The 27696-nt window shown below is 44.4% G+C and overlaps 3 protein-coding genes across 4 annotated transcripts; all 3 read right to left on the bottom strand.

Annotated features, from left to right (window-relative positions):
• Positions 1-578: 578 nt before the first annotated feature.
• On the bottom strand, positions 579-3011 carry LOC148406241 (trypsin-like). The gene is made up of 5 exons (XM_088405295.1): positions 2845-3011; positions 2320-2476; positions 1873-2126; positions 831-967; positions 579-762 (listed from the first exon to the last, which is right to left on the bottom strand). Exons 1-5 carry the CDS (start codon positions 2882-2884, stop codon positions 613-615), a joined length of 738 nt encoding a protein of 245 aa, XP_088261421.1. The 5' UTR covers positions 2885-3011; the 3' UTR covers positions 579-612.
• Positions 3012-3271: 260 nt separating this feature from the next.
• kmt2ba (lysine (K)-specific methyltransferase 2Ba) lies at positions 3272-25031 on the bottom strand. Of its 2 annotated transcripts, none has more exons than XM_088405292.1 (37): positions 24639-25031; positions 20061-21414; positions 19731-19906; positions 19571-19651; positions 18627-18783; positions 16559-16862; positions 16413-16474; positions 15349-15573; positions 15173-15264; positions 13477-14172; positions 13072-13185; positions 12837-12983; positions 12630-12722; positions 12411-12528; positions 12176-12295; positions 11904-12094; positions 11726-11827; positions 11539-11637; positions 11201-11277; positions 10999-11108; positions 10755-10834; positions 10526-10660; positions 10295-10453; positions 10093-10210; positions 9933-10011; positions 9683-9849; positions 9458-9619; positions 7144-9244; positions 6874-6981; positions 6572-6667; positions 6394-6488; positions 6196-6321; positions 5816-6068; positions 5379-5489; positions 5210-5293; positions 5010-5139; positions 3272-4404 (listed from the first exon to the last, which is right to left on the bottom strand). In XM_088405292.1, the coding sequence occupies exons 1-37, from the start codon at positions 24939-24941 to the stop codon at positions 4129-4131; spliced, it is 8901 nt and encodes a 2966-aa protein (XP_088261418.1). In that variant the 5' UTR covers positions 24942-25031; the 3' UTR covers positions 3272-4128. The 2 variants fall into 2 exon arrangements, with proteins under 2 accessions (XP_088261418.1, XP_088261419.1); XM_088405293.1 differs by having other exon boundaries at positions 13477-13581; positions 24639-25029.
• A 769-nt stretch (positions 25032-25800) lies between these two features.
• LOC148406243 (uncharacterized) lies at positions 25801-27396 on the bottom strand. The gene is made up of 4 exons (XM_088405294.1): positions 27049-27396; positions 26844-26962; positions 26619-26762; positions 25801-26540 (listed from the first exon to the last, which is right to left on the bottom strand). The coding sequence occupies exons 1-4, from the start codon at positions 27152-27154 to the stop codon at positions 26025-26027; spliced, it is 885 nt and encodes a 294-aa protein (XP_088261420.1). The 5' UTR covers positions 27155-27396; the 3' UTR covers positions 25801-26024.
• Positions 27397-27696: the final 300 nt, after the last annotated feature.

Raw genomic sequence — 27696 nt, forward strand, 5'->3', positions numbered from 1 at the left:
GTGCGTAGGTCTCGGATTCGGTTTGTGTATATTTTTTTTAATCGGTAGACCAAATTGACAAAGTCAAAAGGCGTAGGTGATAACTAAAGCTACTAATTTCAATTTGCTATTAAAGCTGTGTTGATAAATCGCAACAGCATCGACAATATTTACAACGGTGTATTTTACAAATGTTATTTACAATACACCAATTATTTATGGGTTAAATATTTTAATTCAATATTTTTAGAGGGGCAAAACGCTGATTTATGTGTGTCGGTTTTATATCAGAATTTTTTATTTTTTCCAGCCAGAAAAAAATCTATTTTAAACAATAGACCAAAAACATCACATTTACCTGTACGAGACGTTGAATTTGCATTTTTCAAACTTAAATTGTTACATAAAAATTGTCACTTTTATTATGTTAGGGTACCCGGTATGTATGTACACAACTTTTATCTTTGTTGCGATCCTAAGTGTACATATTCCAATGATAATTTATTACTGTATACTGTATATAATTTCCACATGCCTAATAATATATATAAAACTTTTTTCCCATTTCGTGGGACTTCTAAAAAAGTTGAAAGCAAACATTTGAGACAGCGATATTTATTGTATACACAAAACTTAGTAGCTTCTCATGACATTGTTGATCCAGCTGTTGTAGCGACACACACGGGCGTACACGCTGGGGTGTCCCTTCATGGCGCAGTCGTAACCCCAGGAGACCACACCTTGCAGCTCGCCGTTGCACACCAGAGGGCCGCCGGAGTCTCCCTGCGGATCGGATATTTATTTAGTTCTTTAGTGTGCTGTGTTTTAGGTTGAGAATTTTGTGGGTGAACCTGGCAGCTGCTGGCGCCGCCGTGCATGAAGCCCGAGCAGAGCATGTTCTGGGTGAAGAGGTGCGGGTAAGCGTTCTGACAGATCCTGTCATCAATGATTGGCTGTCTCAAACACTGAAGTCTGTCGGGGAAGTTGTCTGAGGAAAAAAAAAAAAAAAACGTATACAATCAATCCTGAGCTACTCAACTATCGATGTGGCAAGTGATAGCATTCGGTATCGATATACTAGCATAAAATATCGTAAATTTCAAACTATACGCTGCAACTTTTTTCTCATGATTTGAGCCCTGTGGTTTGTAGTCCTGTGCGGTTTATCTGTAGTTTTTTTTTTGGGGGGGGGGCTGGCCACCAGGGGGGCAATCCACCAGTAAAGCAAGCGTGCACATTGGTTCCCTTATGGAGCGACTAAATGATTAAACGGAACTGAAAAATGTCAATCAACGACTGTGTTTAGAAAGTTTTAAAAATGTATTAAAAATATATAGAATTAGAAAAAAAATAAAACGTGTGTAAATGGAATATTGTATAAAAATGTGTCCCGTGTATACTTGATATATGTAATATATCAATCAAAGGCAGACAGAAGAATTGGCTTTCCAAGTGATTGCGTTTGAACAAATTTGTCTTGCAGTATTTTGGGGGATGTTATACTGAAAATATTTTGTTGCTAAACATGCGGGCATTTTTAGTCTTTCGAGGATAGGATAAAAATAAATAAATAAAAACAAATTTGAAAAAAAAAACCTTCCATATACCATCTTTGTGCGTAAATATCTGATGCTATGACCTGCAATTTATAAACCGTGAGGTTTATAATCCAAATATATGATGCATCGTTCTTAGTTCTTTTACATCCTGCCTTATGGAGACCCATTTGATCGCGTCCTGTTTTGAGAGCAAAAATAAAAAATAAAAAAATAGCAATTGTGCTTTAGTAGCAAAGCCCTACTTTTGATATTTTAAAACGTATAAAAATGTTTTGGGGGGCGAATAAGCACCTTGTCAACAAACTGCGTCCAAGCACTAGTTTGATCCACTTACTGCCGTTGGCGGCCATGTTGCCCCAGCCGGAAACCAGGCAGTTCTCATCAGCGAAGGTGCAGCGCGAAGGCAGCGGGACGGTGCGCACGTAGTTGTTGAGGGCGGCCGGGCGGCTCAGCTTGATCAGCATGACGTCGTTGTCCAGGTTGTGGCTGTTGTACTGCGGGTGCTTGACCAGCACGGCCGAGTCGATCCACTGCTCCGTGCCCTCGTTGGCGGCGATGTTGTGCTCGCCGAGACGAACCTGGATGCGACTGTTGGGGGGCGTGGTTGCTGCCGTTTTGGTTAACAATGCTTACACTGAAATATTTATCTAAGAATTTGTCACCTTTGGACAAAAATTCCGCTTTTTTTCCCACAATAGATTCCAGTTTGCAATTGAGAGTGTAAATGCTGAGGAAAAACACGCCGTTTGAGAAGGTCTAGCGGGGAAGAATTTGTGCTTACGATTTGTAGCAGTGGGCGGCGGAAACCACCCACTGGCTGGAGATGAGGGAGCCGCCGCAGAAGTGGTAGCCGGCGTTCAGAGACACCTGATAGGGGACAGAGTGACGGGGACACTCGTAGCCCCCGACAATCTTATCGTCCTGCTCGGCAGACGCAACTGAAAAATCACATAAAGCTTAGAAATGCATTTGATGTTGTAGATGGTTAACATTATAAAAAATTCTCCATTGAAATCATTTTTTTGCAAGCGGCTATCGGGCTATGTTTAAAAAAAAAAGCAACTAAATCACTAACTGGAAAAAAAAATATTTAGAACCATATAATTTACAAGACATGAAACAGATCCAAGAGGGAAAAAAAGATTACAAATTATATAATAAATGTGCCTCAAAAGTAGAAAAATGTCCCTTGGGGAATTTTAATATTAGCTTTAAATGGAAAATACAATTAATATTTACAAAAGCTGTTTTTAAATGGCTGAAATATAGAAAACACATCCATGAACAAATGTTAAAATATTCTTACACGCTGCTCCGAGCAAAGCCAGCAGAATCAGGGCCTTCATGGTGAATCGCGTACGTACGTGGATGTCCGAGAAACAGTAGGCAACGAAGGCCTCGTATATATGTACACACACACACACACACACACACGCACTGTAATGCCATTCTCAAGGTCAGCATCAAAGTGCAATCTGGGAAAAGAGGCATATGGCTGAAAAGACCTTGAGTCGTATCAAAAGCGGTCTGACGCCATCTTGATGTGACAGCACTGAAAAGCCAAGCCCTTATGTAATCATGAGATTCTTGATTTTTTTTTTTTTTTAAAGAACGCATTTGTTTTTTCGATAATGACAAAAAGAAGGAAGTTGGATCCATTTAGCATTGCATACAGTTTAAAAAAAAAGTTCTATGGTTAAACACACTTCCAACAAATTGGACATGAGCACAAATTGGACTTGGAACGTGTAAAAGGTTTATTGAACATAAATAAAACAAAGGAAAAAAAAACAGGTAGAAAAATATGTAACAGGTTTAGAAAGACCTTTTATACAACTATGTACAAAGCGCAAAGCCAAAAACATCATGTCCCCCTGCCCCGTCCTCCCAAACGCGAAGGGGGGGAAAAAAACATGTCAAAACTTACTGCTGCGGCAATTATTTTGACATTCAACGGTGGCTTATTGTATTGACAATTGCGGGTAAATCAAGTTAGGGTTAGTAATTAGCATTTGCGTTATGTCTCGTAATCTTGGAAGGACAAAATGTTTCTTCATGAGGTAGCTCACACGGAAACACTGATGTGGCTAGAAAATTTCACTCAAAAATCAAACTCAACTGTAGGCCGCTTTCCGCTGGGAAAGTTTAAACTCCATATACATTTATTCTTCAAATATACAAAAAAAAAAAAAAAAAACTTGTAAGGGACAGTGCAAACGCATTGTATTTATTTTTAAAACACACTAAATGAACAACAACAAGACTGCAGGATAAAAGCAGCTTTTCCCAAGATGTGGTTGCAACTAATTCGGGACGAATTCGACCAGCGTCTCAGGAAAGAAAATGGGAGAACTTAAAGCACGGGTTGCTACAAAAAAAAAAATTGCATCCAAGCAATAAATAAATATTTCCCTGTGAGAATACGGAAAAGAAACGGTCAAAGAGCGTCACAATGTGAGTCCGTGATTGAATGAATGGCTCCGTTTGTCAAGATACTCTTCTTTTTGGAAAATGTGATTTGACGACTTTATATTTGCGCCGGTAAAGTCACTGGAGGTGTGGCGTACGGTCGATTTCCTACCTCGGGCCACTAGTTGAGGTAGCGGCGGCAGCGGCGCGCGCCGCAGTTGCACCGCAGCTTGCTCTCGTCGTCCTCGATGGGGAACTTGTAGTCGTACGTCAGCTCCTCGCCGCGGTAGATCTTGCGCAGCGCGAAGATGACGATGTGCTTGCGGCCGTCCACGTTGATGACGCGCGAGTAGCAGTTGGGCTCGCACGAGTGGTTGATGAAGCGCGCCGCGTTGCCCTGCATGGTGGCGTCCACCACGTCAAAGTCGTCGATGCGGAACATGTAGCAGCCGATGCCCTGGGGAGGCGGGGGAACCAAACGTTGGCCGACGGAAAGTAGGCATCTCGGAATTTTGTCTCCAACTTTTTTCAAAAACGTTTTTAAATCATTCACTGAAATCCTTCAAGAAAAAATGTAAATAAGTCACTGCCACTGACTTCTATGACAGTCTGTAGCAGTGGATGAATTATTTAATTAATTCTATAGAATGCAGCTGCACACATTTTAAATGAGATGATTCTAAACCTTCACGTGTAGCGCTAAAATTGTGAGATTTCTTTTCAAGGGCGTATTTGCCCTCAAAATAAATAAATGAATACCCTAATCATGTTGTGATTTAACTCATTTCTAGTTTTGGTCATTAAACAGCATGTATCATCATTATTTACAAACATACTCTGTGGCCCGTCATCCATTTGTCAGCGGCCCGCAGCGTAAACAAAAAAATTAAATTTGACACAGTCCACGAGATTAGTGAAAAAGGAAAAAAAAGAGTCTTGTCTATTGAATACAAAATTGCTACTGTGAAAAATACAAACAAAAAATGGATCGCTGTTTTGCTTCATTTCAGCATAGGCTAATTTTAAAATCATTCAAAGGGACTTATTTTTAGACTGACTCACTTTGCTGTCATAATATTTCTCCCGCTTATCTGTCAGCACAGCGCGGATGACGGCGCCGGCGTACTCGATGACCATTTCTCCCGCTTCGATGTTCCTCTTACAGAAAAGCCCTCGCCCGTGAATGAGCGACCTGCGGGAAAGTAAAAAAAATGATTAATGTTGAGTAAATGGGCAAAACGACTTGTCCATTCTCGCGTCACCTGTAAACGCCGACGGCTTCCTTGGAGGCCTTCTCCAGGTGTCGGAATCTCATCGCCATGGGAAGCTCACTGCTGGTGGCGCGCCTGGTAGACGGGTTCAACGGGAAAACGTGACCTTAATACCATTTCTTTATCGTTCGGTTGTTGTATTTGCTTCCTATTAGCGGACCTGGACGACTTGAGCGGGAACTCGTCGTCCTCCTCGTCATAGGAGCCGATTGTGTCGGGGAGCACTCGGTGCTGAGACGCCAGGAAGTCGAACATGTCAAAAGTGGATTTCCTTTTTACGACAAGACCGACGGCGTTGGTTAGAAACTGGTTTACTGTGGAGCCCTAAATCAATTTTGTTGCTAACCAAAACAACAGTGCCAACTCAAACTTGTAAATACTTGTCTCAATTACTTTCCAGCTGACTCTTACAATTTTTCAATAGATACATCCCATTTATTCCCATTTGTAAGACAGTTTTAAAAAGTGATTCAAATGCATTGGAACTCTGTTTTGAACCAAAACTGCAGAGCCAACCGGTAATACTGCGAAATATTCTTCCAAATATAGTTATCCAACCAAATTCAAGTATGAGAGTAAAACTAAAGAGCAGCGCACCGCACGTAGACTTCGCCGCGAGCGCAGCCGCTGGGGTTGAGCGGCAGTTCCTCCTCCACGTCAGCGCAGCGGTGGAAGCGGAAGCGGTGGCTCTTGCAGTCGGCTGCGCCGCGAAGCTGTTCCAGCAGGAAGATGACAGCGTCGTGCACAACACCCAGAACCCGCGGCCCGCTCATGCCTCCCAGGGGAAGCTGCCTGAGGCGGAAGGCCGCCCGCGCTTCCTGGACGCCGTCGATCACGGCTCGCCAAGCCACTGGAGAGAATAAACAATTGGCGTGCGAACTTTTTAGCTTCTTCGCGTTTGCTTGTGATCAAAGTCAGGGGTGACCCAATTATCGAATGAAAATAATTATCATGCAATGCGACGCATTGATTCTTACCCTCCATGCTGTTAGCTTTGACGCTAAAGCCGTCGTCGCTGGTGATTTCGAAACGCAAGTGAGGTTGGTTCAAGTAGCTTTGTTTTTTGTGTTTGGGCAAAGGGAGCTCATCCTCAGAACTGCAACCTAAAAAAGTTAGACATTATTGTCAACTGTGCCTCATTCCTGTTTTCTTATTTTAGTGTTGACTAGACCAACCTGTTAGGGGGCCCATCTCGGACAGGTCCCCATGGCGAGCGCTAACCCATTTGTGTGAGGTGGGCCGACCGCTTGGACTCTCCGCACGAGGAGTTCTGACCATAATACATAGGACATGTTTACATAAAAATGTACACACACACAAAAAACACTTTTTTTTTTTTAAAGATGAGCTGACCTTGGAGACATTGGCAGTGATGGTGCCGCAATTCGCAAATTCTCCTTGTCTACATCGGGAACAACTTTCACAGGCTGAGTTTTTACTTTGACACCTCTGCGGAAGAAAATTACATGGTGAATCTATACTAGTCTTACAAATTCATACAACAGTTGGAATATAGAGGGCCCGATTTAACTAAGAGTGCTGTCGTTTTTCACAGAGTAAGCGCAGCATAAAAAGTCGACTAAGAGATACAAAGCCATCAATCATCGCAGCAAAACCTCCTTCTAAGTGTAAGGGAATTTCAGCAATGCACTTACCTCTCCTGGCTTGAAAGCAATTGACGCCGGCCAACTCTAATTTTCATCTTGCTAGATGCAGTTTGTTTGTGTGAAACACTTGTAGTTACATCAGGCCTTTGCTGGGTTCTGTGTGGACAGTTAAGACATATTGTATGTGTCGGACTAGGTTTTACCTGGTTTAAACCATATCCCCATCTCAGAGTCAAGTTCTTATTTTAACCCTTTGCTGGGTTCTGTGTGAAAAAAATTCTTTACAACAGTGATTCTTCCAATAACACTGGCACTGACCTGGAATCCTGCAGGTCTTCTTGATCACTGGTGGGCTCGTTCAAGATGTCCACCCTGGCTCTCTTCCTCTTTCTCCTCCTCCTCTGAGGGATGACGCTTGGGAGCTTGACACGCACTTTAGGCAGTGGCGGGTGCGTAGGTGTCGCCTCCATGGTGTGAGTTGGTACTCTGATCACGACGCTCGAGGACTGCGCGGCCCCGCCCACCAACTGACCCAGCCGCTGGTCTTGAAATTGAGGGGGCTCTAGAGATTTGCCTCCCACGTTTTGAGCGCCGCTAAGGATGCTGGGTTTCGTTCGCTGGGTCTCCGGGAGCGATTCCATGGATCTGCTGATAATCGCTTGGGCCGTTTCAGCCTCGGATAAAACCGAGGCGGGATTACGCTGCACGGTGACGGCCGGCGGGGGGCTCGTCATACGTTTGACGGGCACCACTCGGTAGATGACTTTGCTGGTGGGCGCCGGCGTGTAGGGGACGCTGAGGGGCTGGGTGCTTGTGCAAGGTTTGACTGTGATGCGAGGGATGGGTCGATTAAAGGCGTTGCCCTTGTGGAGCATCTTGGCAATTTGGCTTATCTTGCTGTAGGTGGGAGAGTTTGAGTTGAGTGCTTGATAGGTGTTGGTTTTGGGGTTTTTCAGCAGGATCTGACCTTCACTGTTGACGAGGAGCACCTGCGGGGTCATCGCGGCACTGGGCGGCGGAGTGGGAATCACCAGTTGCGTAGGCTGCGCCGACGATACGGGCTTATCCAAACGGATGGCGATGGTTTTGCCTTGCATGACAGTAGGTTGGGCATTTGAAGCGGTTATCCCATTGAGAACAATGGGTGAGGTGATAGTGGTCACAGGTGCGGCATTTACAACCTGAACTGAATTAGGGGGTAGCAACACCTTTACTTTCTGCTGACGGACTCGCTGCTTTGGCAACATGGACTTCACTTTGGGAGTCTGGCATATTTTTCTGATGATTATTTTTTTCATTGGCGATCCTGTCACATTTTTGGTCTCTGGAGAATAGTCCGGGTCGTTATCATCATCTTTGAAGCCTTCGGTGGAGTCTGTCGATGACGCATTGTCCTCATCGACTCGATTGTTTCTCGCGGGCATGGAACTGACTAATTTGGTGGCAACAGAACTCCCCGTGGGGGCTTTTAGAGACGGATCCTTGGCTGATGTTTCACCGTCCGGAAGGATCTCCTCGCTTTGCACCATATTGAAGGCGTCTAGGAAAATAGGGCCTGACAGATCTTCCGGTAAGCTACTTGCCATGCTCGTACCTTGTTCTGCTTCACAGACAGACTCTAACCTCTTGAGAGCAATTGTCACCTGCTTCGTGGGCGAGTTGATGTCGGTGTTAATTTGAGCTTCGCCGCTTCCCACGTCGTCCGCCTCCTCGCTGCGGTCGCTTTCTGAGCCGTCGTCTGCACCGTCCAACTGCGAAATGGACGGTGTAGAGGGCAGGGCAGAGTTCTGCGCGCCACCGCCGGCCTCGCACACCACGGTGCGCGCAAGTTTAACGCCGTGGTCTTCGTCTCCGGAGTCCACATCCGGCATGTCGACATCGAGCCGGCCGCTCTGCAGCATGTTATCAGTCAGCATGGTCTCGTCAAAATCCAGTTTGGCGTTGAGAACAGAAGCCACCGCGACCTCTGTGTCAGTGTCGAACACCGTGTACGGCAGCTCTAAGCGTCCATCTGTGTTATCTGGAGCAAGCGAGATCCCGTTTATCGTCGCCACGGCCGCATCCTCGGTTTCGGATGAAGCCAAGAAATCTTGGGGAACCTCAGCGGAAATGGGAGTGGTGATCTTAAACGCGTGTCGGCCCCTCGGGGAGCCGTGGCGAGGCGAAAACCCAGCAGAGACAGGCCGAGGTGGCGAGGCCCAACCGGGCGAGAGCGAGTTTTGTCGCGAAGGTGGAGGAGAGGTCGGGGGAAAGTTAGAAGACCTCGTCGGGGAGGAGAAGGGAGTGCAACGCGAGTGAACGGGGCCGCTGTGAGTCGGAGAGGAGCTGCAGCGGCCCCTGGACGACAGCCTTCGACGGCGGTGGGTCTCCTCCAGGTCACGCAGAGTTAAGATCGGACGTGATTTGGAAGCTACCGAACCTAAAATAAAAATGAAGACGCTCAACTGAGCACTTGGGAGTTTAAAACCTGTCTCCACCTACTCTCTGCTATTCAGCTTCTAGTTATACTACTGGACAAATAAAGGTGCTCATTCAGGGTCCTCAATATGTAAAGTCATACGAGAAAACTACTGTTTTAAAAACATTGAGTTGCCTATCAATTATGTCTTTCTGCTGGTGCTCTGTTACATACCTGGGGATGGGAGGGGCCGGGAAGAACCCCCTGCAGGCCTCCTGGTTTGCGAATAGCCCTGGTGCTTGGATCCAGGAGAATTGTGCAGTTTGAAGTTGGGCGATGGAGTAGCAGAAGAAAGTGGGCTTGAAGTGGTGCTTAAATTGTCCGGAGCCTCAACATCTGCGGGGGAAAACAAAGTATTCGGGATCCGCACACCATCCAAAAGCTAAAATTGATTTTTACCTCTGTGGAAGTTGGGACTGTGGACAATGGTTTGATTCTCCTCCTGATCGTACTTCATGAGTAGCTCCTGTTCCTCCCCGGGCAAGGGGCTGCTTACTTCAGTCACCTTACAGGTGTACTTGCAGTGTCTGCGCGGATCCACAGTGCTCCAGTATAACCGAGAACACCTAAACAAAGGGTGTGTTTGCATGAGGAACTAATTTGTCATCCTAAAAGATCTCCAGCTCAGGTCAGGAAAAGGATTACTTACTGGTATCCAACGGGGTATAACATCCTCCCATTTGATGAGATTTCTGACAAAATACCGAGCTTCTGGATTTGCAGCGACCCTAATCAATGAAAGTACGTTAATAATACAGAGATGGAGACAATATTAGAGACGGGAGAACCCGATAATCAAATATGCATACCGATGGTCATATTAATGGATTCGGGCTCGAGGCCTGTGAGGAATTTCCTCTTGAGCGTGATCCCTTCAAAGTCGACATAGACTCGTCGTGGAACTTCAAATCCTTGCCCGGAAACAATCTGAAGAATATTGTTAAACTGTTAAATGTTTTCGACGTCAAACTATCAGCAAGTGCAACAACAAACAACATTTTCCTCACACACCATCGCACTGACGAGATCTGTGTGCTTGTTGCAGTAGACTTTGCGGTCCCGTTGGAACACGCACTGCTGGGCTCGAGCACACATGAAGTGGAAGTTACTCTGGCAGGTCGACAGGCAGCAGCCCACCGTTGCACCGGACAGACCACAACGGTCGCAACGCTGACGAATAAAGACAAACAATAGCTCACAATTCTGTTTGTAACAACCAATAAGTGCTTGACGACTGCATACCAGGTGGCGGCCCCTGTAGACCGCAGTGTGTACTTGATGCAGGGCGCCTTTGTTCTCAAAAACTTCAGCTGACCAAATGCAGCAGTTAATGTGGGCCCACTCATTCTGACCCAAGTAAAGCAGTCGTCCAGCTTCCTGTTGAGATTGGGGGGGATGAAAAGAAATAAATAAAACTTCTTTTTAGATTCTATTGTAGTGCAACAGCAAAGAAAATGCAGCTTTAGCTTACTCTGGGAGCAGAGTCACCATACTGCTGGCAAAAAGTGCACTGTCTGCAATCTTTGTAAGCTTCCACATCCTTCATCACCCCTACATGGACAAGATTCTTTTTTAACAATATGCACAAACAAGAAGACCTTTATAGTCTTAAATGATGATACAACAGTTCCGTTTTTGTCAAACATGAAATCAACTTTTACATTTTGCTCCCGTGATTGTGAGCACAGTATGTTCCTCTACGATGTGTCGCATACCTTTTCCCTCCTGCGTCTCTCCGCTTTCTCTAGGCTGATATGTCCTTTGCGTCCACTGTGCATAACTGTGCTCTATAGAAGGTGGGATTATTGCTTCGGGGAGCACGCCACTACAGCGAAACAATTGACACAGAAAAATGGATGTCAGTAAATTTTACAGGAAAATCTAATATGCTGACCAGTGAGTGTGTATAAAATTTACCTTGGCGAATCCTCAGAGAATGACTTCAACTTTTTTTGGAGGTGTAGAGGAAGCCAGCTGAAAACTTGCACCATCAACTGTAAGAAAAATCCTGTTGACGTCAACTGTCCCACATACAATACTTAGAAAACACTACATTTATGTTAAGAGGCCATATTACAGGGTTGATTTACTTTTGAATGCGTTGTATGTTGTTGTCTCTGGGGTGCCGAACCATCAAGAAAAAATTAACAGAATCGTGCAAAATGTAATCTGTTATCAGCCTTAATTCGACTTGAACAGGACTAATTTATGTAACCGATGACTTTGAATTGCCTCTTTTAAGGTGGGATGATTACCTTGACATAGTGTTCCCGTGCTGACATGTTGGGCTTGTCTTCATCTTCCTCCTTGAGCCACTTTCCCATCACAGAAACAACATCTGCATGGAATGCTTTCTGAGTGGGTGAAAGAAAGCAAGCAGATAAGTACTGTATATATAATACAGTTTTTAGCAACAGTAATCACCAATGAGCTCATACTCACAATGGACGAGTATTTGCCAGCTTTTAACTTCATGTCCATGGCTTGTAGATCACACACTGGAGGCTGTTCTTCTTTTAACCCCGTTTTGTTTGTGTTATGACACTGAAACACACATACTACGTCATTAAAAGCAAAAATGTAAGTGCATAAAGATTCCTGTGTGCCGCTGCATGCATACCGATTGACAGAGTGCAAGGTGCTGAGTGGCGGTGGAGGCGAGGAGGTCGGCCAGCACCTCCTGCAGGCCTAGCAGCAATTGGCTTTGCAGATGCTCCTTCAGGCTACTCTCCTTGCCAGTATCCTGACGGCAGGGGGAGCAGGTGAAGGCGACGTCCTGGGGCCGGCTCGACAGCAGCCCGTAAAGCTCCTCTGCAGGCGAAAAAGCAGAAAATCAGCATAAACTTGTGTTTGAGAAGAGAGGAGTCAGAAAGGCTTATTCTACAAGTTCACCTGAGAGACCCTCACAACTGTGATGCACCCAGTGGTTACACTTGAAACACTGAATCATCTGTGCCCGCAGGTTGCTGTCGTCGTCGTCATAGCACTTGTTGCAAATTGTGCAGAAGTTACCTGCGTGTATGTTGCACATTAGATGTCAGTACAGTGTCCAAATGTTGATTAAAAAAAAAAAAAAAAACTTTATAAGGGTATATACATCATTGAAAAAAGGTTAATCAGCACGAACCATTTTCATGAAGAACAGCGCAACTCGGGCAGAAGTTCTCTGCATGGTTCCAGGCTACATCCCATGATTTTCCAGGCGTCACGCCACAGCTTTTGCAGCGAATGCACGTCATACAGAGCTTCAAAGAAAAAAAAACATTATCAAAAAATAAATAAATTCCAACCAAAAACTTAATGAAATTATTTGTATTCTTAGTTTTGATATTAGTAAAATTATTACCCAGGGTAGGTTGCAATTCATTGGCTTTGGATATGTTGGTCCCAAGCAGGAAGGATGGTAAGAGGTTTGGCATTTCTTGCATTGCAATACAGGCTGCATAGACATAATAACTAATAAGTTGTGGTGTTATCAGCAGTCATACAATAAGTTATATATAACACACTTGGCTAATCCCTGTACAAGCCATAAGTGAGTTGGCATCCGCACCTTGAACAGCTTGCTTCTGCGCCCACACACATGGCAGAACTTGCATCGCCGGCAACACCAGTTCTCCTTGTTCTCCTCTAGAGGTCGCTCCTCGGCGGAGAGGCAGAAGTTGTGGAAAGGCTCGCAGCATATTTGGCAGTAGATCATCTGTTAGTGTAGAAGAAGGGCAAATTTAATTCAGGAGAACATCTAAAGGAGAGCATCTAAAAGAAGTGCCAGCTAGGGTCTGATTTACCTCATGTCGCCCTTTGCTGGCGCACAGCAGACAAATGGGCTGAGGTGTTGTGGGGACAGAGGTGAGAACACTGAGGCCACCCATTAGCCACACATTCTGAATTGCACAGTCCTCCTGTAGAGCAATACAGAATTAACTTTGTATACAGATAGTATAGTCTTATAGTATAGTTGGTCTCAGGAATGCGTACCCACTCACCAAAAGTAAAAATTCAACAAACAAGTCATCGTGTTTAAGTTGCCCCTTCTGAATATCCAACCGAGAGCTATTCTAAATTGTGACATTACAAGCTACCTAATTTATATAATGTGGATGACGTTAAAAAAAAAAAAACCCTACAATTTGCCATTTCAATTTGTATTGTTAGTACTTTCCAAAGACTAGTACTAAAGCATCCGGGCCTACCTTAAAATCCACACGGATCTTTGTCTTGTCAAGCAGCGGGCCCTTCTGGGGAAATCCATTAGGGAAACCCACGGGGGCGCTGACCGACGAGCCCTCTGCAGCATTCTGGGAAGGAAGGACACAGTGTGGGTCAGTTCCTGGCGGCCTTTGCAGCCCCACCGCTTCTTGTCCATCTTGGCCGTCATCCCGGGGACCATCCGCTGCGTCCACTGTGAGTTCTTTGTCAGTCAATGTACGGGGGGGCTGCAGCTGTGACAGCCCGTCCCTTTGAAAGCGTAAAGCGGTCGCAACCTCTGTAAGCGATGAGTGCCCCATGGACTTTGGACTCCTTTGGGGTGGCGGCGACTCACTTTTGCGCCCGTGTAACGCGGCGTGCACCACAGACAGAGGCAAGGGGTGCAGTCGCAACACAAGGACGCGAGACGGGGGCCGCGTATCAGGCGGAGGCCCTTTTACGAGCTGTGGCGTTACGGCATGCAGTGCGCGCGGCTCACTAGGCTGCGTTACGGGCCGCATCGATTTGGGTTCTGATTGTTTAGGGTTTGGATCCAGGTGCCGGGGTGACTGCAGGTGCGGTTCAGGGAGACGGTATAAGTGTACTCTGAGCTCCCGCAGCAGTTTGGGCACGGGGCTTCCGGGTGGGTCGGGGCAGGGGAACGTATCACTGGGCGCCGTCTCTTCCGTGTTCTGCGATTCCTGCGGAGGAGGGGGACTGCCTAAGCCAACCAGCCATACAGGTTCCAAAAGCTACACTTGCATAGAGGCGCATGCAACGGAGGCGACAGACAAAAAGAGAGGAGCCCTACTGTTGGGACGCTATGTTAGCCGGGGTGAGTAAGGCGGGTAAAAAGGGGGGAAAACACCTGTACGAATATAGGCATGCTTGTTTTAAATGTCCACATAATTATATCCCGAGTCTGCTGGTTTTGACAATTTTTTTCCTGACAAATCCACATTTACAGTAAAATTACCATGGGAAATTGTACACTGCACTTATTTCCTCAAAGATCCCAGGGGGAAAAAACTAAACAAAAACACTATCACTTCAGTTTAATGGCACTTATGTTCAGGTCTGCACACAAACCACTGCTAGTTAAAACGACGCGGACGCTTATAAGTGGAAGGTCTTAATCCATACAGGAAATGACATGCCTGCTCAGTGTAAAAGTTGAATTTTGATGAACTCATTTCCAGAAAACTGACTTGTGGTCACTTTGCAATGTTCTTACAGGTTGCACTTCTCCCTAAAAGTCATTTTTATTTTGCTTTAAACATCACTAAATAAAAATTGTTGAGATTTGCGTCACCTATAAAAAGTTGTTGCTGTTCACCATCCTGGACTTTAATTTGATCAAAACACCTCAGCAATAAATACAACCAAAACACGAATCAAAAACATCTGCATTTTACAGCAAATAAAAGCAGAGGGTAAAAAAAAGCAAGCAAGGCTTCACACTGGTTATCTCCATTAAATGATTTCCATATAGCATTTAATTCCAGCACATTTTAGACAGGTGGACAAAATTAGGATAGAGAAGAGGCCTGGAGGGTAAAATTACTTGGAAGTTTTTTTGGTTGAGAATTTTCAGATTGCGAATCAAATAACAGGAAGTAGGAGTAAACTATTCCAAATAATTTACCCCAGGAGTCTAAAAAGCACTACACAAAAAGAAAAAACACTTGCAGGCAACATTACCTTGTTGGCTCTTGGTCTGCCTGCTTTGGAAAATGGCCGCCGCTGCCTCACCACCTCTGGAGGACGGTCATCGCATATGGAAAGTCCAAGATCTTAAAAAAGATAATAATAACGATCGCAAAACTAAGATGCAGTTCCATTGTTCAGGAGTGAAGGAGTACCCAAGAGCTGTCTACCTTGCATTGCATCCAATTTCTCCTCCTTGAACTCTTTTGCCTCCTCTTCGAACTCCTCGTCCGACTCGGACTTGAGCAGGTTGCTGAAAGAGCGCGGTGTGATGTCCCGCAAAGAATGCTTGCGGATTTTGGTTGGCGCTAAGGACACTCTCTTGCGCGACTGCCCGCAGGCCCAGGCGCCGTCTTCGCTGCTTGATGCGGGTGCTGAAATCCGCCTGGCTCGAACTGACAAAATGGAGGCCACATATACAGGTACGGTTTCATTAAATATGATACAAGTCCAAAACAGATTTGACTTTTTAACGTTATAATGTAAATGCAGTGGAGGATTATATTTCACTCCATTAGCAGGCTCTTTCGAAATACTTGTACCAGTCAGCCAGAAAGGCACTTTTGTTCAATCCTTTACCTTGCATGATGAAAGGCCATTTTTAACCCTTCAGATTGGGCATAATTTGTACAAGTAACACACACACACACGTGTCAACTGAAAAATTGTATAAAATTTGTGGGGGTGGGTGGGGCATTACCAATTTTGACATGGGATTTGGAGTAATGCTTAAGGTATGAAATCAAATGTACTGAAATAAATTGAAGTACATTCACTAGATTTCACACCCCACTTTGTTTTTAAATTGGAAGTCAAATAAAAAAGAAATGTCATTTTACAATATGTTCTATACACCCACACTACCGTAACTTTTGTGTTTGTGGAATATTAGGCAGCAAAATCCACCGGTTTTTGATCAGTTTCAAGTGGTGGCCATTTTGCGCCCAGATTTGGACTGAAAATGACATCGGTTTCTCAGACCTCAGGTATCGACCAATCACGGCGCAGCTTCCGAAACTAAAAAAACCCGCGTTACCTGAGCTCTTAGCAACTGTGATGTCATTTACAGAATAATTCATATTCCGCAAACACAATCTTAATAAGAATGCGGTTTTCTTCTGAAATGTTAAATACTAAAACACTGTAGTATTACACAAAGGGAAAAACCCTAATTTGAGGCTCTTAAAAATTATCATGTCTCCAATACACAGACAGGACCATAGTTTTAACAAACCTTTAAATTGTTTGACAATGCGCTCCGTCTTTGTCGCCTCAATTCTATCGCACCTCCTGTATCTGTTGAAAGTACAGCACAAAAACGCGGTCACTTTCTTATCGCGACTTCAGGGCAAACTTCGGCACACTATCGCTTTTCCTTACATGCAGCATTGTCGTTTCTTGTTGGGCCCGCCAAACTTGGGCTTGTCGCGACAGTTGGTGCACTTGGCACAGTCGTGGTCCACCAGGCACCCTCGGCACTCCCCGCAGCGGCGCGAGCGCACGCCCCCGGGCCTGTAGGGGCTCAGAATCTTGCGCTTCTTCATCTTGCGGAGGTGCCGGCGGCGCGGACGCCGCCATTGCTTCTGCTGCTCCTCATGGGGCTCCTGGGAGATTAGCCAGTGAGCCCCGCCTCTCGAAGAGATGTCATCCTCATAATCATCATCATCATAGTCATCTGCGACATCTGCAAGAGGCAGAAGATGGATGGGAGCTCAAACGTGTATTTCACTTTGTGAACAACACGGTTGTGTAGGAGGGGACAGTTTTGTTTTTTTTAGAAGGACTAACAATTTTGGACGTCAATTTGGATTTGAAAAAAGTGCTTGGTTAAAAAATTATTATAAAATAGCTGGTGGTGTTTATGGACTGTTCAAGAACAGAAAACAAAACCAATCAGAACAAATAGCTTAAACATCGCAGAGAAACCAATCAGAAAATGATGGCGAAGACGCAGTCAGCACATAACACAAGATAAAGACATACTTTTACATTTTTTAACGAGTCCAGACATTCAATTCCAGGTACTTATTTTTTTTATTTCCCTTCTTTTCAAGCATTCAACTAAATGGGGGTCTCGAAATTTCTGGTCAAATTTAAATTATATGTAATCAATTACATGTAATTATATGTAATCAATGACTTTAGTTAAGTAAGGATAACATTTATCAATTACTTCGTGTAATTAAGTACTTTAGGAACTAAAGTAATCAATGAACAATTAATTAGTAAGTAATCTATTAGTAATAACTTTTAATTACAGAAATTAACTGATTACTACAGTTCTTCCATTCCTTTAGTTCCAACCATTTTTAGACCCCTGTTCATGAAGGATTTGAAAATTTAACAAGTACCCGAGATTGAATGTCTGAACTCTTAAACAAAAATGTACGTCTTTGGGATAAAACGAGAACAGAAATATTTTTTTGCAGAGGGGGCGGGGGCGACAGTGGCCTGTCTAAATGAATCTCTGCTTTATATAGGAATACAGCTCCTGAGCATCTGAAGTTGCCCCTAGATTGTGCGGAAGCAGTAATCTTATTGGACGGGGCTTTTGCATCGCTTTTTTTCTTTTTCCCCCCTTGCAGGATAGCTTACCCCAAAAATATGCAAACGTGTAAATCTGCGAATAGGTCATTACAAGTATGCGGGGGAACGAAGCACATAAAAAGTCATACTTTTTTCTGAAAAACAAATTCCATTACGCCACTCTTACTAATGAGGAATGAAATATAAAAAAAGACATAGTATTATATACTGTGCAGTAATTCATCATTATGGAAAATCAACGTAATCTCGCTTGACACAACACATGCCGTCTTTTCTGTCACCGTTGCAGAAGAGCACAACAAATACTGGGAATAAAATGTGATTTAGTGTAATGTGGTGTGGATTTTGGAACCAGGCGTGTTGAATGTGTTAGTCCCTACATGTGCTTCAGGGCAGCGAGTCTAATGGTCAAACAGCACTTTCTCACCTCATACAGAGTGATGGCCGATCGACCAGTGTTGGGTAAAGCTTTCCAACAGCAGTGGCTAATCTGTGTGTGACAAAAGATATTTTTGCTGGCAAATAATTGACTTACAACTACATTGAGCTTACAAAGCACGGTTTGTCTTTTTGGAATTGGTAAAGTGTGTTTTGGGAGGGGGGGTGGGATGGGTTTATGCTTTATTGTTACTGCAAGTGCACTGTGATGTACTGACGTGAAGATTTTTCTTATGCCTTCTCAACTGCCCTCGTTTCTTATTTTTTTGTCTACTCGGTGGTTTGAGTGTTGAAAACAACCAAAAATGCATCTACATGGTTTAGTGTCACATGAGTGAGGTTCAGTCAAGACTTTAAAAAAAGAAAAAAAAAGAAAAGAAATGAGTGTGTGCACCGGGAACGCCCTTTTTTTTTTTTTTGCTCTAATGTGCCAGTTAAAAGATGTGGAGTGCATGACACGTACCTTCTATGGCGGGGGAAAATGTGATCCCCTCCCTCTCGTGCAGCGGTAGGGCACTCAGGCGGGGAATGTCGTCGGGCACCATCGCCCGCGGCTGGCCCAAGGCAACGGCCGCCGCCCGACACACGTGCTTGATCCTGGGACCGCCCAGGGGCTGCTCCTGTCAACAAAATCAACGTGTAAAATATTAAAACACTATTCAATGCTTCTTTTTCATTGATTGGTTACGTATTTCGTAAGTGTTTATAATCATCAGTATTTATTGTTTTATATCATTTAATGTTAAAGACACATTTTTACTTTCGATCTCAAGCACTTAAGTTTTTTCTTTCGATTTTATTCATTTGTTTTTTTAAGTGTTAGGCTACTCTAAAGAACTACTTCTCGATTATATTTTGTAAAGCCACCCCCCCAGGAGAGAGAACCCCCCCCCCCCCCCTGCCATGCCAACCATAACTAAGATTATCATCTATAAAAATTGTGTACGTAACTTTAAAACTGTATCCTTAAAAACACTGACAAAATGAAAACGCAACATAAAACAACTTTCAACAACTGTTAACTAAATTTTACAGCATTTATACATTTTAAAGGTTCGTCTAAGAAAAAACCCAAGCGCATCAAAGTGCCTGGAAAAAAAGATTGATATTAGATTGTTTTTTTTAAGAAAAGAAAAAGTGTCACTTGATTTCACAGTATATAAAGTGTTCAATTTAATATGCAAGAAACTATATAAATTTAAAAATAATTGAAAGATTTTAGAGGCTCTTTGGTCATTATTATCAGCATAATACATTCTGTGCTCAAAATACTAAAAGTAAAATGCATTCGTCTTTATACCATCAAAGCTACTGAGGCCTTTTATTGTCAATAAATAAATCGGAATATGTGTAAGACATGGGAAATGTTTAGTGTAGAAATGAAAGAAGCCTGAACGTGCTTTTTACCTGAGGATGCAGTTTAGCAGAGCGGTTGACTCTCCTTTTCCTTCGTCCTCTCACTCCCACCTGGGAATCGCTGGAGCTCAACTGTTAACGTGGATGATGCCCCAATTAGAACATACTCCAACGTTTCACCGCACGGGTTGTAAAAGAACTCTGTGCACACCTGCGATAATTTGAACTGCTTCTGCTGGTCAATCTTGATGAGCTGCACTTTGGCTTTCTTCAGCAGGTGCAGCATCCTCTTGTTTGCGCCGCTCATGCCCACTGCGCGGGGTCCGGGCACGCCCACCTCAGGCGCCAGCGTCGCCACGGTGTGAGCCTCGCCACAACCCACGCCATCTACGCATAAATAGATAGGTAAACCACGCAGCACACCAGATCCTCATCTGACATTGTCAAAGATAGTTCCGAAGGCCATGAGCCCACTCAGGCTTCAAACCTTAATGAGAAACGCGTTTGCAAAACGTCATCAAATCAAGCCAGCTGCACTTACCATTTGGGTCTGTGTCTCCCGGGGACGTTTGCGAAGACGCCTTGGCGTTGCCGCTGACGAGCACGGCGAGCTTCCTCACCACTCCGGGCGAGTCCATCTCCTCCACGGTGAGTTTGGACCGGCGCCGCCGTCTCTTTTTGACATGCACGCTCAAATCGTCCGGGCGGCTGCTGTCGTCTTGGACCCGCGCGGCGTACTGGCCTCTCCGCTTTTCGGCCAGCTTCAAGGTGAGCCTCTTGAGTTTCTTGTAGAAATCTAGGTGACTGGTGGCGTGAATCGGTTTCGCCGAGAGCTTTGCCGGCGGGGACGGCGATTTGTCTAGCGCGGCGGGTGCGGCGTCCCCGTCCAACTTGTCCTCGTAAACGGACTCATGAGAGGATGTGCTGGTCTTCTCATCCTCTTTGGGTTGATTCTTCAGCCAAGAGGACAAGTGTCCTTTCGGGAAGGGCAGCATGGCCTCATCCAAGAATCTCTTGGGTGTCTTGATGACACGGGACGAGCGTGCGCTGGTGACAGCTAGGGAGTTGTTCTGCTCAACAAGAGAGTCAGGTTCCGGTGTCGGAGCAGCCTCGGGAATGGGATCGGAAACGTAGGTGTAAAAAACGTGCTTGGTGCGCTTCCTTTTGCGTCCTTTGGCGGTGGGGGCCGGGGAAGCATTTTTGGTCTTCTTCCTGCGGACGAACAAGCTTTTGCGAGAGTGGCGCCTGTGCCGCGGCAGCGGCGGCGATGACAGCGCCTCCAGGGGCATGGCCGCCTCTGACCCGCTTTGGGCGCCAGCCTCGGCGCCGACCTCGGGGGACGCGGCCACATCTTTGCCCGTCTTTTTCTTTTGGCCGCGCTGAAGGGATGCCGCCGACAGCCTGGCGCGCTTGGCGGGCCTCGGTAGCGCCACGCTGTCTGCCATTTTGATGTTGTCTGTATGTACATGCACCGTATTCTCGGCTGTTTGGACTTCCTCAGTCAGGCCTGCTTCAGCAACACCGGTTTTTGCCTTCCTAGCTTGCCCTTTAGAAGTCCCCCTTTGCGGATCTTGGATCTTCATCCCTCTGCCTTTGACATCCATCCATTCCTTTTTCAAGCTCTGCGGTATAATCTTGCCAATCAGCCCGTCTTCTTCCTCGGAACTCTGGGGCACAATAATGCCAATAAGCCCATCGTCGTCTTCTTCTTCTAGTTCTTCTTCTTTGGCATCCTGTGATACAAGTTTCCTAATCAGTGCTGCTTTGGGCTGGCGCTTGCGGATGGTTTTCCCAACGAAAGGTTTGGTTGCAGGGGGGGGCTTCACGATTTTGGATGGCTTCACTTTACTAGATGAACACTCTGTACTTGCACCAAAACCACCAAAGTCTTCCTCCTGGAGAGAAAAAAAAAAGTGAAAACCATTTTGGTAACTGAGTGAAGGCTAATAGGGGGAAGGGGGGAGGAGCACTTTGATACGTACATCAAGGCTTTGATCAAATCATCTAATGCGATGACTATTACCCGGCGTGTGGGTGCTTTGAACAGTATCTAGATTCCTTAAATATTAATGGGAAACACAATTTACTTCCTTACACAGAAATACATTACATCCCTCTTAAAAGTCAACCTAAACCGCTATTACCAGGAGTGCACATATTTTTTTTCGTGGGTTACTCACACGGGTAGCAGGTATTTGGTACGGATTTTACAAGTCTTGCTTAATGTCCCATCTTAGCAGCGCACAATCTAGTGTGTGCAGCCGGCCTGCGTCCTCGAAAAGTTATCCAAGTTATGGTTTGCGAGGTTCGTTAGAGACTCAGTGTGATTAGTCCGCCTGTAGTTTTTCTCGCCGGTTAGCCATTGCTTCTCGACTAGCTTACGTACCTGTCATGTTGTACGCTTTCGGCGTAATTTGTCAAGGTGTAATCACTTTATCGAGCATGTACGCCTTACTTCGCAATCGGTTGCGCCAGTGAGCCTGTCGTAAAGCGAGCGTGCATTTTCCTATGTAGGCAAATGTAACCCAGGGTAGGATAGCCCTCACAGATAAAAGCCTATTAAAATATTCATTAAGAAAATACACAAAATGTAAGCACTAAATCGATCAGCATAACTCAAGAAACATTTTAAAAGACTAAAACCTTGCAAATGAATTTGGTATTATTTTTATATTCACGTAAAATGATTAAAGTATACATCTAAACTCTTGTTTTGAAAGGCTTGTAGTGAGGTAACGCCGGTGTGAGCACACACAAATGCACACTTGACTTTCTGTTCTTGCTGACGAAAGCCAAAGTTGTGCAGTAAGTCTCTCGACCAGCATCTGAAAAATCGCTGGAAAATTCAATGTTTTTTCTTGTGCCACTTTCGAATTAGAAAAAGAATACATTTCTAACGTTTTATAGCCCATGTTTGGAGGATAAAGTTAAAACCAACAAACAGGCACACTTTGCTGTGAAACTTTATGAAATGCTTGTCAATTATACTGCCGCCTGGTGGTTAAAACGCACACACCAGAAGGAGCCCATCACTGGGAATTGAAGTCTGATTTCATAACGTACACATTAAATGACAATACAAAAACTGCTCAAATTGTAAAGAGTGGAGCCGAAGTTGAAGATAGACTTTCGATTTCAAAATAAAACACAAAAAAACAATGTAATCAAAAACCCAACCTGGCTTTGAACTAGTGGGGATAGATTCAACAAAAACAAACAACAAAATAAAAAAAATGAGTAAAAACAGATCCGTGAACGAGTATAGTGAACTACAAATATTATAGGCTTAATGGTCAGCAACACATTCCTGATAACGACTGTTTTCCACTAGAGTAGGCCGGCACCCAAAATGGGGTCAATTGATCGGCAAGAGGAAACGCTGAAAGCTTTGTTAGTGACCATTTATGAGGCACACATTTTACTTGCAAAAACACTTTCTTTTGGCACATAAACATCACTCAAGAGTTGATGTCTGAGCAATGTATTTCATATCTTTAATATTTTATTTAACGCTGCTGTATGGTGCACGAGTAAAGGACAACTAGCCAAAACTGTGCACATGCTAGTTCACGTCAGCACACTACTAATATAAGTAGGAATGGCAGAGTACAGAAAACAAGTATCGATATCAGGCCAATTCCTGACCTTATTTCAAGGTGTAGATACATGCGGTGGCAGCCCACAGTAGGAGGTCGATACCAGTATCGGCAGTGATCCTTGAGCAGTTTTACAATCACATATTATAAATAAGAAGAATAGAAAAATGCATTTAATATGACATGCAAAGAAAATGCTGTATTGGAATCATTCCTTGAAATTCTGATGTTTTCGTGGAGATTATATTGTGTGTCTAAAGTGGGATCTGTACATACGCACACTATATATACATAGAGACATTTTTTATTTTTTTATTTTTTTTACTTTCACGTGTTGGGCTTGAAGGTCTAAATTTGTCTGGTACTGAATGAGTTAAGCGTGCACAACTATGTTTTTTTTTTTTTTTGACTATGAAATTTGCATATATTAGTATAAAAACATGTTGCACAACTACACAAAGAAGAACCCAGAAGGCTACTCGGGTGCACTAGTTGAGCGAAACAGGGTTACAAGTGCAGCAGTTTACTCATATAAAATTTAATTGCATACTACTATGGAAAAAATGGTCAGTAATAGGACACCATTGTTTTGCTGGCGCAACCTTGTTGTCTTCTTATCAGTTAGGACAAGTATACTATGAATCAACATATTACAGATATTAACCTTTGCGCAGTATTTTGTCCAGTGTTTTGATTTTTACATCAGAGCGAAAGCATTGACACCGGGGAGCCGAATTTTCACCCAGATGGTGAACCGCTCACGCCATCAGGAGTGATGATGTGGAAGAAAATGACCAAAAAAAGATTAAAATACAGTATTGCACAATAGTTAATACTAGTTAAGAGTTGTGCTACTAGCATACCAGTGTAATGGCTTACTGTCCAAAACGAGGTGCGAACACGGACATCTAAACTGTTTGAGCTTGAGTTTGCTGATCGTAATCTTTTTCTTCCTGCCTTGTGATGCAAAACAAATAATTTCACAAAAATATCCGAGAAGGGCGAAAAGTACGAGTTAAATACATGGACATAGCGGATATCCAGTAAACACTCATAAGGCTTCCTTCCATCCTGCAGTCAGCTGATAGCACCAACGTGGGAAGTACGAAAATCAAATTGCCACTGTGACGTTTTCCAAACGACACGACGAAAAAGCCGCATTATCCCAAAACGAATTCAAAAACGTTGTAGTTTAGCGCTACCGAAATCCAAGTTTACAGCACACGGCGCTCGTTTCCATAAACAACCGATGCTAGCCGCTAAAGTTTCCGCTTGGAGGCGAGAGACGGAGAGCGATATTTGTTTAAATCATGCCCGATCCGAGCACAAATGAGCATTTAACGCCCGCACAAGCACCGGAATTGAGCGTTCGTCCGCGTTGCAAGCCGAAGCTAAAGCTAATTCGCCGCTAAGACATCCTTTGTAATTCCTTAACAACAAGTGCACCCAAGCGCCATTTATCGTGTTTGAACCCAGTGAGACGTTTTGTTGTCAAGGCGGTTCAAGCTAGCCGCCTCGCTCACCTCATCGCTCGTGTCGAAGCCCGCTTCCCTCCGCCGCCCGAGCTTCTCGACCACCCCGAGCAACTGCAGCAAGGCCGGGTCGTCGCTCAACGCGAGGCCGATGTTTACGGGCCTGGGCCCGACGCAGGACGGCTCGCCGTCGGCCGAGCTTAACCTTCCGCGTTTGCTTCGCTTGCCCAGCCGCAGGCGGCCGACGCGGCTCGCGCACGGCCGGCCCGGGAAGCGAGCTCGGGCGGCCCCCTGGCCGCTCAAAGCCGACGCGACGTTGGCGGACGACGACAATCCGCCTCCCGACGCCGCCATTTTTGAGCACGACGACACCGAGGGGAAGAAGAGCGCGCTGCCAGTCGACGACGGCGGATGCGAACACGAACAGGCAAGATGGACCTGGACCGCTCTCCGCCAGAAGGCGCCAGATAGGAAGGGGGGGGGGGGACAAGTGCATCATGGGAAAAAAAGACCCCTGTTTGTTTTGTTTGCCTGCGCCATTTAAGTGTATTGCTACTTTTCGCGGCGTTTTAAAACGTGTAAATAATAAATATCAAAACTATTTGAAGATTAATTTCAATAATTCGACAATTTAACACCCCGAAATAATGAACTTCACGGCAATTGCCTTCACACACATTATATACTTATTTTATTGATTTAGGGTTTTTAAAATCTGCAGCTAGTGACCTGATAAACATAAGTTTAAAAGAAAATCGGTATTTTTTTTATTACATAATTGTAGTTTTCACGTGACGTCACGCATTTCTAGACACGTGCTAATACGTAAAATTTTGGATTTTATAATTATTAAATGCAAAGGACAGCACGAAATACAGTACTTTTTTAATTCATTTTAAAAATCTATTGAATGTTTTTGATATTGAACTTTTAAATCCGTTTGATAGCCTTAAAAGTTCATGGAAATGAAGAAATAATTTTGACTTATAATGCATTCATTAAATGTATTACAGTACATAAAAAAACTTGAAATGTGATTATATTAAAACATTCAATAAATACATGTTTGAAAATGGAAAAACTTAATGCATACAAATACATGTAATACATAGTAAATAAATACGAGAAAAAATACATCATACATTTCCACAAATATTAAGAACAAATATTTCCGGGAAAACACTCCTTAATAATAAATCAACATGAATACCTGTTGTTAATCCCAGACTTTTTATTCTTACGGTAACAGCACTTATTAGTCTTGTATTGTGGACTTTAAGAACCGAAGAAATCCATTTGAAAAAAAAAAGCAATCACAAATGCATGAATTTAACACTAAGCTTAGCCTTTTTTTTTTCTTCTAACAAAAATTTTCTATGACTTGGGCTGTGTTGAAAACATTCAGCGGTTATGTCCAGACTGAAGTTTATGGCGGAGTCAACACTTCTTTCGAGTGGAAGAAGATGGAGGCTGTGCCAGGTGCTGGCTCCTCTTGTGTGCCCTTAGGGCATCAATAGACGGGAACACCAGATCACAGTCTTCCTCGGGACACGGAATATTCAGCTGCTGCTCCTCTTGCTTCTCTTCCTCCTCCTCCTCCTCCTCCTCATTTTCCTCATCTTCATCTTCCTCCTCCTCCTCCTCCTCTTCTTCTTCAATCCTCCTCCTCTTGCGTAGCTTCCTCTTGGTCTTGGCTTGCAGAGCGCGTTTAACGGCGGGTTTAATTTCGGCGCTGTCGACTCTCTCTCTGTGGTTCCGCAGTGCTTCGTCGGTGAGGAAGTGGTGCCAGCAGACGGAGCATGTGAGCTCAGTGCTTTGCGCCGCCGCCGCCACGTCCCGGTCGTGCTTTTCGATGCAGTGCACATGAAAGTCGAGGAGGTTGCGGTAGCTCACGTCGCAATCTCGGCAGCACCACATGCTTTGCTCGCAGCCCTTCCGTTGGTGCTTGTACAGCTGTGACCAAGTGATCAGTCAGGAACACAGTCTTTATATTTCTGATTTTCATCCATGGCAAAATGGGATTGAACTCACCGCGGTGAAGTTGGCAAAGACTTGGGTGCAGGTGGAGCAGATGGGGATGTCGTCCACCTGGTGATGGAGCCCACTGTGCACCCTAAGTTCCTCGGGGGACGCGAAAAGCTTATCGCACTTATAACACGAAAACAGCGTGTCGTTCTGCAAAAATACATTCAAGAAACGTGTTGGCAACCAGGCGGGTATGCCACACAAGCACTTTGGAATAGTGATCATGTTTACCTGCATCAAATGCCGGGAGTACAGATCAGGGTGAGTTCTTCTCATGTGGTTCTTTTTGAACTTGGCGGAGGTAAAGGTGATGAGACATTCCGGACAGTGCAGATCGTCATAATCCCCGGCTGCATCACAAACACGAAAAAATGCAGGTTTAAGATTTACGGTATTTTCTCGTGACCAGTTTTGCAAGGGATTTATATGAACTTACAGATTTGCAGCAAGGACGTTGCAGAAGACGCATCAGATTTCGTTCCTGAGTCGGTCTTGTTGATGGTGGTACCCACGATGATTTTCTCGATTTTCAGTAAATCCATGTTTATACCCACTTCAAAACAATGGCAATAGAGGGTCACGACTGATTGAATACGGAGGTCCAATCAACACCAAAAATGTTGGTATTTTTTTTACATTTTAACGCTTTACATAGTAAGAGTAGTTAATACGCTATTTTAAGGGGGCAAATCTGAATTTTAAATACGTGAATCTTTGCGGAAAAACAAGCTTTCTTACTCCGGGTTACGGCGCCAAGCAGTGCACATCCGGGACACATGACACATTCACAACGTATCACGTTGCAAGCCTCGCGATACTCAACTCTATAACACGTCTTTTTCTTCTCATTTATTGGGTGAAATCAATCAACGTTCAGGGTCATACCGCCATCTACTGTGTGAGAATGTCTTGCGCATATGAAGCCAGAATTATGTTCTACCTAATTAACTCGGTTGCCCTAAAAAAATAAATCTTCCCTCACACATCGGATCAACAGTACTTCATTGTATAGTAACTATCCAAAACTTAAGTAAGGGGAACTATTTGGTTTGATTTATTCGGAAAAAAAAGCTCCCCTATTTCA

The sequence above is a fragment of the Hippichthys cyanospilos genome, chromosome 21, assembly GCF_059441005.1.
Source record: "Hippichthys cyanospilos isolate Australia breed blue-spotted pipefish chromosome 21, RoL_Hcya_1.0, whole genome shotgun sequence".
NCBI lineage: Eukaryota > Metazoa > Chordata > Actinopteri > Syngnathiformes > Syngnathidae > Hippichthys > Hippichthys cyanospilos.